The 13860-nt window shown below is 38.9% G+C and overlaps 1 protein-coding gene across 1 annotated transcript in view; it reads left to right on the top strand.

The window, feature by feature from the left end:
- The window catches only part of RNF212B (ring finger protein 212B), a 21792-nt gene continuing 7932 nt past the window's right edge, over positions 1-13860 (top strand). Inside the window, exons 1-10 of the mRNA XM_022553453.3 lie at positions 1-1577; positions 3436-3488; positions 3994-4068; positions 8666-8781; positions 9818-9878; positions 10599-10627; positions 11742-11788; positions 12010-12052; positions 12211-12271; positions 12888-12936. Coding sequence (XP_022409161.2) covers positions 1445-1577; positions 3436-3488; positions 3994-4068; positions 8666-8781; positions 9818-9878; positions 10599-10627; positions 11742-11788; positions 12010-12052; positions 12211-12271; positions 12888-12936 — 667 coding nt within the window. The 5' untranslated portion in view covers positions 1-1444. The remainder of the gene's footprint in view (positions 1578-3435; positions 3489-3993; positions 4069-8665; positions 8782-9817; positions 9879-10598; positions 10628-11741; positions 11789-12009; positions 12053-12210; positions 12272-12887; positions 12937-13860) is intronic.

Raw genomic sequence — 13860 nt, forward strand, 5'->3', positions numbered from 1 at the left:
ATCTGAGACTGCTTAATCTCCATCACCCCTAGAAATCAGACGAGTCTTGCCCTCACAAATCCTGTTAACGGCCCTTCTTCTAAAGGGTTCATTTGGTCAACACATTTGATTAAAATCGTTCTTGCTTCCCCTAAACAAACCAGGGCATATATTACTGTGACCTTTTCAGTAGTTCTTTAGACTCACTTTCTGGTAGAAGTTAGTGTATCTGTGAGCAACAAATAGGTATCTGAAGCTCGTGCCTCTGTGTAATGCCTTTGCATTGAAACGTTTATTCAGTAAGTTTTTATCGTGAATCTTGCCCTTATGTGACAAAAATATTACAGTGTGGCACAAACCAGCCAATATTCTTTGAGCAAATGTCTCCATAAACTACTTTAAAACTTTTTTAAAGAAAAGACTTAAAAAAAAAAAAAGACTTCAGTGGGGAAAAATTTTACCATTTAATTTTAAATGAAATTAAACTAATATATATTACATTCTTGTAGTATATTCATGAAATTAAGCGTAAATCTATTAAATGTGTGAACTAATTACAGCTCTATGTATCAGCTCTGTATTTTTTCTTTTTTTTTTTGCGGTACACGGGCCTCTCACTGTTGTGGCCTCTCCCGTTGCGGAGCACAGGCTCCGGACGCGCAGGCTCAGCGGCCATGGCTCACGGGCCCAGTCGCTCCGCGGCATGTGGGATCTTCCCGGACCGGGGCACGAACCCGTGTCCCCTGCATGGGCAGGCGGACTCTCAACCACTGCGCCACCAGGGAAGCCCTCAGCTCTGTATTTTTTATGTCAGTTTCTTCATTTAAAACCTTACATTTCAGTGAATATCAGATACATCTTTTGAAAAATGATGGGATTGGAAAAAATGTTAAATGATTTTCAAGATCGCTTCCAGATCTATGATTCTGAGTTTCTATGGAGTAGAAGGAAATGTGAAAAGCTGAGACATCATGCATAAATAATGTTTCCATTAGATAAAATGTGTCCCAAGTGGCTAATATGTGATCTTGTATATTTGGTCCACTACCTTCTCCTTGCTCCATCTTGCTGTATCACAGGAAACTATTAGGAAAGAAATAGATTTTTTTTTAGGATTGTTTTTTCTAATTACAAATTAGTGCCTGAATTAATCCAGAAAATTTAGAAAACAAAAAAAGTGTAAAGGCAACACACACACACACACACACACACACACACACACATACACATGATCTCACCATTCAAAAAAAAGTCATCATTGTCCTATTACTCTTCTAAATATGTATAATTTTTCTCTTTAGAAAATGGCATAGCATAGTCTGCAGTCTGCTTTTTTTACTTCAGAGGTATATGTACTTCCTCACATCCAATTGGAATACCCACAGTAATATGCCCACATCCCAATAAGTTAGCAGAAACTAAGTAAACATTGTTAAGTAGATTTTGGAACAGCTATAATTATGTTATGCCCCAGGTTATTCTCTTTCTCTGCTGCAGAATGGATTGGTTTCACTGCAACCTGTGTTTCCGAAAAGATGGGGCCCATTTCTTTGTCACCAGCTGTGGCCATATTTTCTGTAAAAAGTGTTTGACTCTGGGTGAGTGATTTAACTGTTTTCAGATTCAGGCAAAAATGTTTTTAACCTAGAAATAATGATTAACCATTTCTCTGTGTAACTTGGAATAAAAATCACTTAGTAGGCCGAAGGTGGTGTGGGTATAATAGGAAACTGTTGATTATGAAAATTGGAGGAATCCATTAAAAGGAATGATTTAGCAAATGGACTATCTATTACTTGAACATCAAAAGGTGCTTGTCAGTGTTCTGAAGCCTGTGGCAGGGAAAGCCACAAGGTTATCAGACTGATTAGAGGAAAGAGAAAAAATAAAAATAATGAATAGAAATTGGGAAAGTGTTTGATAACAAGAGCCATTTCTAATGGGAAGTAGTATAATCTGTGAAATCAATTTAATTAGAAATGTTGACGATGGTGATAGTGGTGGGTGATACCTTTGTGGTTTAAAAAGTATTTTCATGTGTACCAGTTTTATGTATCCTCACCACAATCCCAGGAGGTAATTATTAGTAGACTCATTTTACAAATGAGGAGCTGGTTCAAATAGGCGATTTGACCAAGTTCTTGCAGCTGTTAAGTCTTAGAAGAGACAAATTTAAGGTGTGTCTTTTTTTTTCTTAATGCTAAAATACTTACAAGGTACGTATTATATTCTGTAGGTATGTATTCTGGGTAGTAGGTCCAGAAGAGGGACTTAAGATGTTTTGATCAGGGAAAATTTCATAGAAGAAGTGTTGTTTCAATAGAGTTTTGAGTAATAAACTGGAGTCTGCCAAGTGAATTAGGCAGGGAAGATCATTCTGGTTTAAGAGAACAGCATGTGTAAAGGAATACAACATCATTAAACTTAGTACAGGGAAGTACATGTGGTTGGGATTGGTAGAGCATAAAAGGATAAAGTAAGAAATGGTGAGAGATGAGGCTAGAGTGGTAGGTAGTGGCCATATGATGGAAGGCTCTATATACCAGGCTAAAGAACCTGAACTTTATCCTGCAGGTGATGGAGAGCTGTGGAAGTTTCTTTGTCTTGTCTTTTTCTTAAATAGAAGAATGATTTGCACTTGCTAGCTCACTCTGGTAATAATATGGAAGGAAGATGGGGAAAAACTTCATCCCCAAGGAAAGAAGAGTCAGGTTAGGTAGCCTCTGGAGAAGCTTTTCCTCTATGTGAATCTCATGACCCTTTAAAGTTATCTGCTAATGTAACAAAGCTATTACTATGGTAACAGCAGCTCACTTTGGAGCAGTTTGTCACGGTGAAGCATAGGTCATGTGATGTTTTCTCCGGACATGGCATTTATCTTAATCAATAACCAGCACCACTACTAAAATTTTAACTTCACAGGAAGATGAGGAATTTTAATTTCCACATCTTTCAGATTGGGTTAATTAGAGAATGAGAGTAGGAGAGCTTCAAAACAATATCCAGGAATATTAGCAAGGTGAGAACAAGGCAGGAATAATTGGAGAGTTTCTTATGGTGCCTAATGTGTGCCTACTGTCATGTAGATAGAATAAAAAATAATAACTTAAATTTGAGATCTTTGGTACTCTTCCCAGACTCTAGTAAATGTACACTCCTGTACTCCTGCTGGGAGGCTACTGTCCCTCACCTGCAGAAGAAAACTGGGAATTTATAAAAAGGAAGATGGGTAGAGGTACAGTGTGAAAGCCTTACTTCTCATCAACATACAAGTTTGGAAACACTGATTTCGAGAATGGAGCTCAAGTCGATGTCCTTTTATAGCACAATGACATTTTGAATTCAGTAAGAACCCTCTTTTCATTAGCTAGCCTACTTGACTGTTATCATGTACTTTAGGAAAATCTTACCTCATGCCCATGAGAACCAAACATTTTTTCCCCCTTTCCCCACTAGAAAAATGTGCTGTTTGTGGAACTGCCTGCAAGTATCTGGCTCTTTCTGATAATGTAAGTTTTTCCTCCCCGTCACAAACAATCTTATCTCATTCCTGGTGTGTAGGAACTATACAAAGAATACAGTGGCTAAGAACTGAAATTTTGGGGGAATTCCCTGGTGGTCCAGTGGTTAGGACTTGGGGCTTTCACCGTGGGGGCCTGGGTTCAATCCCTGGTCAGGGAACTAAGATCCTGCAAGCCACGTGGCATGGCCAAAAAAAAAAAACTGCAATTTTTTTTTTAAAAAAAGGAACAAACAAAACGTGTAGATAGCAATTGAAAAAAAAAGGAGGTAAACTAGAGATAAAAGAATTATTTGTGGATTTGTGACTACTGTCACAGAAGCATGAGGTAAGAAGGATTAGGATATGTAGTCTACATTTCCTAGCGCAATAGTGATCGCCCTTTTAGCACAGTGAAATAATACCTGGTGCTTTAGAAAGGGTGCTATGTCTTTAACCATATTTGCCTGTATTTTATTTCATTCCATTGTGGATGTGTCTTACTCTCTTCATAGCTGAAACCTCAGGAGAAGATGTACTTCAAAAGCCCTATGGAGACAGCTTTGCAGTATTTTAGTCACATCTCTCAGGTATGAGAAATAAAAGTGAAGAAAATCTGATTTTCCAGGCAAGTTATAAATGCATCTTATTTCTTTTCCAGAGGTTCTCTTTAAACTGCATTCGTATATTTGTATACAATGGGGAGAAATTGGCTGCCCTGTTTGCTTTCTTCCCTGATGATAAATATCTCAACAGTTAACTTTTTACTCACCCAGAATCTGTGATAGGCTGTAAAAACTTCTATGTAGCTGACATCTTGCCTTGTGGGTCCTAGTTCTATTTAGTAATTTTTGAGGATAAAAAAGGTTCTAGAGAGCTTTGTCTTCTTTCTTCACACATTTAATGAATCTTCTAAAAATTGCTTTGAATATACAGACCTGACCCTGCAAACAATGGATTTAGTAGCCAAACTTTCAAGCTTTTGCTTATAGACCTAAGTTCAAAAACGGATTTCTTGTTCTCCACTCTTATTTTTCAATAACCTCTCTTAGCAACACATATATATTTAATTCTTCAGTTAGTATTTATAATAGGTTCCCTGAATTCTGGAAGATATTTTTCTTTTCCTGATGCGTGATATGTTGTCATGCCATTGACTTGGTCAGGAGCAATAGAATTGTGGAAGGAAGTGAAGAGGAGACAGGACAACCATTTGAGAAAGTTCCCAAATTCTAAAAACTTTGGTTTTTCCCTTCCACTCTCCAGTTCTCCACCAAGATCATTTCATAGCCTCATGGGATTGCTATCTGGGCACATTTCTTGAGATTTTATCACTATTTTTCTTCTCTACTCTTCTCGTTCTTACAAGAATATTTTTTTATTAAACGTGAAGATGGTCCTTTGTCATGTTTGGCTGAAGACAGTAGGTTTAATTTTTCTTTGGTGTCTCCCCCTCAATCCTGACTCTGGAGATAGAGGAAGGGAAATTAAGGCTTTCACTGCATCCTGCTTTTAGCTGCTTGGGTGAACCATCATATCTGAGATACTATTTAACATTATGGGGAGATAAAATCCAGCTGAGACTCAAGGAGAAATGTAAACAAGGTCACATGAACAAGAGAAAGAGCAGAGCTTTGGTTAATAACTAAACCAGGGGTTAGTTAATGATCAGGAGAGAAATTATATGTAGTCTGAATTCTACCCTGCCTAATCATGGGACCAAATACACATGGTCAAGTAATCAAGATAAAATACATGAAAAGGGTCAGTTAATCATCACTGTAGTGAAGTGCCCGTTTGGTGAAGTCAGCAATGTCTGAAAATGTGTTTTCCCAATCTGTGAAGTTGAATAACTGATCCAAGTACTGTCTAGATTGTCTCATTCAGGCTTCTGCTCATATTTTTCTTCCTCAGTCAGACCTTTACTGACTCTCATATCTCAAATAGCAGCCCCAAGTCTACTTCTTACCCTGCTTTATTTTTCATCATAGGTCTTATCTCTAACATTATATAATTTATTTATTGTCTGAATCCTGCACTGCTTTCCCTTAGCATAATGTGTTCAAGGTTTATCCATGTTGTAGAATGTATTAGAACTTCATTAGTACTTTATTGCTTTTTATGACCAAATAATAATCCATTATATAGCTGGATATACGTTTCACGTATTCATTCATCCATTGAGGGACATTTAGGTTATTTCCACTTTTTGGCTATTATGAATAATGCTGCTGTGAATATTTGTATACAAGTTTTTATGTGGACATATATTCATTTCTCTTGGATATATACATAGGAATTAGATCACTGGATCAAATGGTAACTCTATGTTTAACTTTTGGAACTGCCAGACTGTTTTCCCAAGTGCTTGCACATTTTACATTTTTACCAGCAGTGTATGAGGGTTTTGATTTCTCCATATCCTCACCCATACCTGTTTTATCTGTCTTTTTTTATAATAATCATCCTAGTGGTGTGAAGTGCTATCTCGGTGTGGTTTTGATTTTCATTTCTCTGATGATTAATGATGTTGAGCATCTTCTCATGTGCTTATTGGCTGTTTGTCATCTTTAAAGTAATATCTATTCAGATCCTTTGCCCATTTTAAAGTCAGATTGCCTTTTTATTATTAGTTGTAAGAGTTTTTTATATATTCTAGGTACAAGTCCTTCACCACATATGTGATTTGCAAACATTTTCTCCCATTTTGTGGGCCCATCCACTTTAAAATTAAGAAGAAGTAACATAAATGTCCATTAAGTAAATACAAATAGGAAGAACAGACAACATGGAGCATCAAATAGAGTAGGAAATAAAGAGAGAGAAGAGGTTGAGAGAAAGAGAGGGAAAGATATAGGTTCACAAAGAAAGACAAATTCAGAGCAAAAGGCGCAAATGAAAATACAGAGGGACTTCCCTTGTGGGCCAGTGGTTAAGACTGTGCGCTCCCAGTACAGGGGGCATGGGTTTGATCCCTGCTTGGGGAACGAAGATCCCACATGCCATACGGTGCGGCCAAAAAAAAAAAAAGATAAATGAAAATACAGAGAAAGACTTTTTTAAAAAATGAATTTATTTATTTATTTTGGGCTGCATTGGGTCTTCGTTGCTGCACGCGGGCTTTCTCTAGTTGTGGTGAACAGGGGCTACTCTTGGTTGTGGTGTGCGGGCTTCTCATTGCAGTGGCTTCTCTTGTTGTGGAACACGAGCTCTAGGCACGTGGGCTTCAGTAGTTGTGGCTCTCGGGCTGTAGAGCGCAGGCTCAGTAGTTGTGGCACACAGACTTAGTTGCTCCGCGGCATGGGGGATCTTCCCCAACCAGGGCTCGAACCTGTGTCCCCTGCATTGACAGGCTGATTTTTAACCACTGTGTCACCAGGGAAGCCCAAGAAAGACTTTCATAAATTTAGTGTTGGGACTGACAAACTTTTTCTTGAAAGGTTAGTAAATATTTTAGGTTTTGCAGGCTATGCAACCTCTGTTGCAGCTACTCAACTCTGCTGTTGTAGCACAGAACAACAGCCACAGGCAATCTGTAAACAAATGGGTATGACTGTATTCCAGTAAAACTTTACTTACAAATACAGGCAGCTGGCCCTGATCATTAGTTGGCTGACTTGGAAGTCATATGTTTTGCTAACATACTTAAATAACTACCATATAAATCGTTTGAATAAAATCAGGTCAAGACCTGATCTCATAAATAGATCAGATCAGTTTCCCATCCCTCACTTGAATTTAAAGACTGAACAGCTGAGATAATCAATGGTGCCTTTGAAGAAAGGTTTTATTTAGTTGAAGATTATTTTACCCGAAAAGAAAAAGTTTATCTGTCAGTTTTTAAGACTTCTGAAACAGTGTAGTTGAGTTCTTTATCACTACTGAGCAGGTCGAGGAACCTTAAGCCCCAGTGTGAGAGGCTTTGATCACAAACTGTGCAACCCAAAACTTAACTCCCTGGCTGTGCCACGTGGCTTGTAGGATCTTAGTTCCCCGACTAGGGATCGAACCTGTGCCCCCTGCAGTGGAAGCGTGGAGTCTTAACCACTGGACCACCAGGGAAGCCCCCTTGCTTTTGATAAGGAAGCATTTTTAGGATTCTTTTTTGCTCACATCTCTTTGAGCACCAAAGTAGTTTTGGCACGTAGGTTAGTAGGTCTCTTGGCTATATATTTTATCTATCCGTAGTATCTATTGCTCGCCAACCCTTTGCCATTTTAGATAACTCCCAGGATTGAGTGCCTTTTTTCTGCTTCTGCATTGTTCAAATTTTCTAAAATGAATATGTTTTACTTTTATTGAAAACAAGAACAAATTTAAAAAAATAGATTACAGTGAATTCTTATCTGTGTAGAATTAGTTTAGTTTGCTTTTGAGTAGAAAGGAAAGACTGTAGAGACTATATAAATTCGGAAGTAGAATTCTTTAGTAAGGTGGCAAAAGCAACTTGCAAATTAAATGAGAACAAAAAGTTTATGACAAAAGTACCAGATCTAGGAAGGACCTAAGATAAAAGGTTTACGGTGTGAGTAGGGAGGAAACAAATGAGACCTGAATACTGCTGTGTATTCAAAAGTAGAACCTGACAAAGCTAAAATACTTTCCACATATTAACTTTTGATCTGATTCAGTAATCCCATGATAGGCACATCAGTATATCAAATGGTAAATTAAAGCAAAAGATAAAATTATTTACCCATGGCCAGAAATAAAATTCAGGAATAGGTAAATCTCCTTCTGTGCCTCTTTGCCCTTTACTGTAGCAACATAAACAGCCTACAAGTGTCTATGTGTGAGTATCTTAGGGAAAGTAAATTGGTTACCAGTGCTCTGTAGAGCTAGGAATGTGGAAGCTGAGTCCAAGCTAATAGTAAACAAGTAAGGTCAGAACCAGTTCTAAGCTTGGAAACATTTTTTTGGTTGTCACTTCTTGCTCAAGATGAATGGTTATATTTTTAAAGGGTCATTCTATGTCAGAATGTTCTCATTAAGATATTAGGAAGGCACTTTTCTGGAAATGAAAACCTTTGGCTTTCCCTAGTTTTGGGGAATCATGAATTAGGTCAGATGCTCCAGAAGAAAATGATCAGTAATAGAGTATGAATTGATGGGTTTCTATTTGTTGCTACAAGTAAGGGGAAAGGAGTTATGGGGGTTGTATGTCAAAAGTCTGTTTTTCCCTAGTAGGTGTGGAGTTTCCAGAAGAAGCAAACAGATCTCCTCATCGCCTTTTATAAGCATAGAATTACCAAGTTAGAAGCAGCCACGCAGGAGGCACAGCAAACACTGACTAACCAGGACAAGTAAGTGACGAATGAAATCACCAGAGAGCCTTTTTCTTCTCATAGAAGCTGTAGCCCTTATTTCCTTACGGTTCCAAAGCCTAAAAATTGCTCCATGTGTGTTTATGTTTGTCTTGGTTAAGTCAGGTACAGAATTTTTGGTCTCTCAATCTCCATTTTATTTTCCTCTTTCTTCCCTCAAGGGGCCTTCCCTACTTTATAGCTTTCCCCTTTTACTTCCATCTGTCGAAAACTACTTCTTCAGAGAAATCAGACATGACTTTTTCACAGTAATAATGATGGAAGATTTAAAATGTTACCTCTAGGAGGGTGTGTTTTTTTTGGCTGCGTTGGGTCTTTGTTGCTGTACGCAGGCTTTCTCTAGTTGCAGCAAGCAGGGGCTACTCTTCATTGTGGTGTTGGGGCTTCTCATTGCGGTGGCTTCTTTTGTTGCAGAGCATGGGCTCTAGGTGCGCAGGCTTCAGTAGTTGCAGCACGTGGGCCCTAGAGCGCACGGGCTTCAGTAGCTGTGGCGCATGGGCTCAGTAGTTGTGGCACACAGGCTCAGTAGTTGTGGCTCATGGGTTCTAGAGTGCAGGTTCAGTAGTTGTGGCGCACGGGCTTAGTTTCTCCACAGCATGTGGGATCTTCCCAGACCAGGGATTGAACCCGTGTCCCCTGCATTGGCAGGCAGATTCTTAACCACTGCGCCACCAGGGAAGTCCATGTTCTTTTGGAAATCTTAAGCTAAAAGATGGAATCCCTGATGGAAATTTTCAGACAGCAGCAGGCCAGGGGAAAATGTGTGGAGAGGAAATGCAGTTCTGTGTAAACTTCTGAAATCATACCAAGTGACTGTTTATTTTGTCCACCTGATTCTTCTCACCACCAAAACCCTGCCATTGCCCCCCTGAATCACCAGATCTCTGACAGAAATACCTTGTATAGTGGCAAGTATCTCTCCGGAAGCATTAACTAGATGTTGATAATAAAAATCAGGTTTTTTATCCCACTGACCTGCTGGAGCTGATTGTTTCTTTTTCCATCTTTTGCCTAGAGAGCTGTCAGTCTTAAGGAAAGAGAATGGAGAACTGAAGAAATTGCTAGCCATCCTAAAGGTGAATGAAATAGATTTTCCATACTATTATTTTCTCTCTTACTAGGCCCATCTATCTAGCTGACTGAATAGAATTAGTGTTTCCTAACCTTTTTCACATTATGGCTGGTAATAATTGATAATATTTGTACAGCAAGCACGCTGTAGTAAATGGACGAGGCCACAGAAGACCTTGGAGGGATGAAAGGACAAAATCTAGCACAGTGGTAACCTATTCTCGAATATCAGTGAGTCCATGGCATAACACATGGGAAGCTCTCTTATAGAAGAGATATCTGTGGTAACTTAAAATTTGTCTTCAAGAATCCCAAGGCACCTCAGGACCTTTCCTGTCCCTCAAACTCTATTTCCTGGACATTTGTCTCTTCCCAAGATTGTCCTTTGTGTTTATATAATGTTCCTTTTGATCTTACTCTTGTAACTCTTCTAGCACATTGTAATCCTGTCATTTTCCTTGCTCTCCCCATAGACTCTCTATATTTCCCCACATGTATCAGTCTACAGGATTCCCAATGTGTTTTTGTGAAGAGGAACTAAAATTTTCTCTCCCCAAAGCTAATAATTTTCTGAGGAAACACTCACTGTTGCTGTTTTTTCTTCTATTGGGCATCTTAGTAACCACAACTAGAGGACATTGCAGCTTAGCTATCTGACAAGTAAGATCCATTGATTGGGACCATTGAGCTACAGCTTCCTTCACTCCCATTTTTTTCACCTACAGGAATCTCCAAGTTGGTACCAAGGAAGCAGGTCAGTTTTATCAGGCCCCATACCATCCCTCTTTGAAAATTTCTATCCTTTCTTTTTTTTTTTTTTAAATTGGAGTATAGTTGCTTTACAATGTTGTGTTAGTTTCTGCTGTACAGCAAAGTGAATTCTATCCTTTCTTGGCACTTGGCTGTAGCTCCTGTGTGGGCTCTGCGGTGGAGGGAATGGTTTATGAATTCATTTTTCACTTCTCCAAAAAAGAGCTCCTCACTGAAAAGTGCTGAACTAAAATCTTGGATGAATGCTCACCCTTGACCGTCACCTTATGAAATCCTACTCACCCCTCAAAATTGAACTCATGTGTCATTTCCTCTGTCAGCACTTTATTAGGCAGAGTTAGATGTTCTATTATTCATTTATTCAATAAATATTCATTAAGTACTTACTGTTTGTGAAGCACTGTGTTAGGTGTTGGGTGTACATCACCGATTATTCTAATTGTAAATGTCTGTACCCTACCAGTTATTATATATTTTAAATATCAGCTCTGCATTTGTGGATTAAAAAGACATGGCCCCTGACTCACAGAAGCTAAAGTCTAGTGTTCTATCATACTTCCGTACTTCTGACATACCCATTATAACACTTATGTTGCTCTTTTTCTTTTTGTCTCTCCCACTAGCCTGTGAGCCTCTCAAAAATAGGAACCATATTCTAGTTATCTTTGTAAGTTCAGGATCTAAGACTTATGAGCACTAAATAAATGTCTGTGGGTAGATGGAAGAGGGGATGGAGGGAGTGAGGGAATGGCAGATGTATGAATGGATGGACAGATGGATAGATATATGTAAAGTTGAGAGCACCTGGTAAGGCACTATGGGAAGGAAGAAAGAAGGACTTCAGAACTTCTATTATGGGCAATAGAGAAGTGGAGAAGATTTTGTTTAGGAAATTGGAGAGCCAAGGAGTCCCATATGGAAAGCTTGCCTCTGTATTTTGGGCTAATACCTGTAATACATGATTAGTAAGCAATCTGCTCAGAGAGAAGGCTGTTATTTCTGTAAATAATGACCTGATTGATCCTCTAAGGTGGCACTAAGTTCTGCTTAGAGAAAATAGAGCTGCCTTTCTTTTTTTTTTTTTTTTTTCCTTGCAGGTCAACCACACCTCGACCAGTGGGCATTACTTCTCCATCACAGTCAGGTAGAGACCATGTTTTGCCCAAATATCTGTGTGAGATGAGTAAATATCCTTTTCCCATATGGAAGATGGTTTCCTCTCAGAAAGTATAATGTGATTTTCCGAATCTTATGTATGATATGAAAAGGCCATACTCCTGGACACTCACTTGCAACATGTAGGCTAGGCAAGGCAGGGCGCACCATTGATGGCAACTTTTCATTCTGCATTTTATTCCCTTTCAGTTACTCCACGACCCAGTTCTCAGCATAGCAGCCAAGTGGTCAGGTGAGTAGAAAGCTACACAGCAGCATTAGAACTGTTGGCAAAAGATCAAGATGAAAGAAATGCCTAGATACGGCTGAGACAGGGACTGAGGAGACTTTATGTCTGTGTAAAAGTTTAATACCAGGTTTGTTTTTTCCTTTTTGTTTTGCCTTGTACAGTCGGTCCTCCTCAGTGGAATCTATCCTTTATAGAGGGGCTGGCTTTAGTAACTTGGGACAGGTAAGAAATATTCACATTATCTTTTCAGATTGAGACTTCTAATGCTAAATGAAAGCCAAGATTAAAGCAAGAATATTAAACTTATATTGATTTTGGCATGAATTATCTGATGCCATGCCTGGACTCTCTTTCAGCAATTCAGACCTGATGTTAGAAGCTGACCTAATTCATGACTCGGAATGAATAGGGGTGAAAATAGTGGACTGCATTAACAGTGTCCATCATGTTCATTTTGGAAGGAATAAAGTGTGGATCCTTCCTGGAGTCACGTACCCACTCTGGGAGAAAAACATATGCTTCAGTGTATAGCCATAGCATGAAATATGGAAGCCAGAGAATCGGGATATATTTATTTATTTATTTATTTTATTATTATTTTTTTTTTGGCGGTACGTGGGCCTCTCACTGTTGTGGCCTCTCCTGTTGCGGAGCACAGGCTCCAGACGGGCAGGCTCAGCGGTCATGGTTCACGGGCCTAGTCGCTCCGTGGCATGTGGGATCCTCCCAGACCGGGGCAGGAACCCGTGTCCCCTGCATCGGCAGGCGGACTCTCAACCACTGCGCCACCAGGGAAGCCCCGGGATATATTTATTAATGTTTATTATTTGTCCCTCAGGGAGCCAGAGCGCTGCAGGGAAGGAGCACTCCAAGAGACTCTTTTACTGGTGAGAGGGGCAGTGTAGGGGAAGGAGTCAGAAGCCAACACATTCTGAGCAGATACCAGCAGATTTCTGGTTTTCTGTGCATAATATAATGCCATTTTACTTTTTCTCCAGAAGGTGGTTCCAGGTATCCAGATACAACTTTTCAAGTAATGATATTTCTGTTCTCAAACTGATAAGGGGAAAATTGAAACTTGAGTATTAGAAAGTCATTGAAACCCTCTGGTCAGGAGACTGGAGAGTAACTTTTAAAATAATTGACCTGGATTTTAATTGCCACAAGATGGCAGTAGAAGTTAGATCTAAAAGAAAGATTAACTAGATGCCAATTATGTTAGCCTGAAGGGTATCTGGCTTCTTCACTGTGTATCAAACACAAAAATATTCCAGTGAAGAAATATTTTGGTTCCACCTACTTAATTTCTTGTCTCTTTCCCCTTAGAACTATTACTGTTATTACTGTTTTTCAAGGCATTAGTCAGTCCATAGAGTATACTTGGAGAGGATTTCCCTTTCTTTCCCAAGAGGCAGTTTTGAAATTCACAGATCTCTTCCTGGATAACCATTTTTGAAATTCACCAAATAGCCTCCCTCCAGTTCTTTCATATTCACCCCTTTGAAAAATGTAGGTGCTCTAGCCAATTTATTTCTGTCAGGTTAGTAGTAATACTCTCTTTTATTTCTGATTTTAGTTATTTGGGGCTTTCTTCTTTTTTCTTGGACAGCCTGGCTAAAGATTAGTCCATTTTTTTAACAGTTCTAAAAAGGAAGTTTATTTTAAAAAAATTTTTAAATTAAAGTATAGTTGATTTACAATATCATCTAAGTTTCAGGTGTACGGCACAGCAATTGAGATATATATATATATATCCGTACCATCTTCCAGAAAAAAACCGAATGAACTTTTTGGCCAACCCAATACAGACA

This window comes from Delphinapterus leucas, chromosome 2 (assembly GCF_059928025.1).
Source record: "Delphinapterus leucas isolate spDelLeu-1000000601 "Yukka" chromosome 2, BTC_Dleu_Yukka2, whole genome shotgun sequence".
Taxonomy (NCBI): domain Eukaryota; kingdom Metazoa; phylum Chordata; class Mammalia; order Artiodactyla; family Monodontidae; genus Delphinapterus; species Delphinapterus leucas.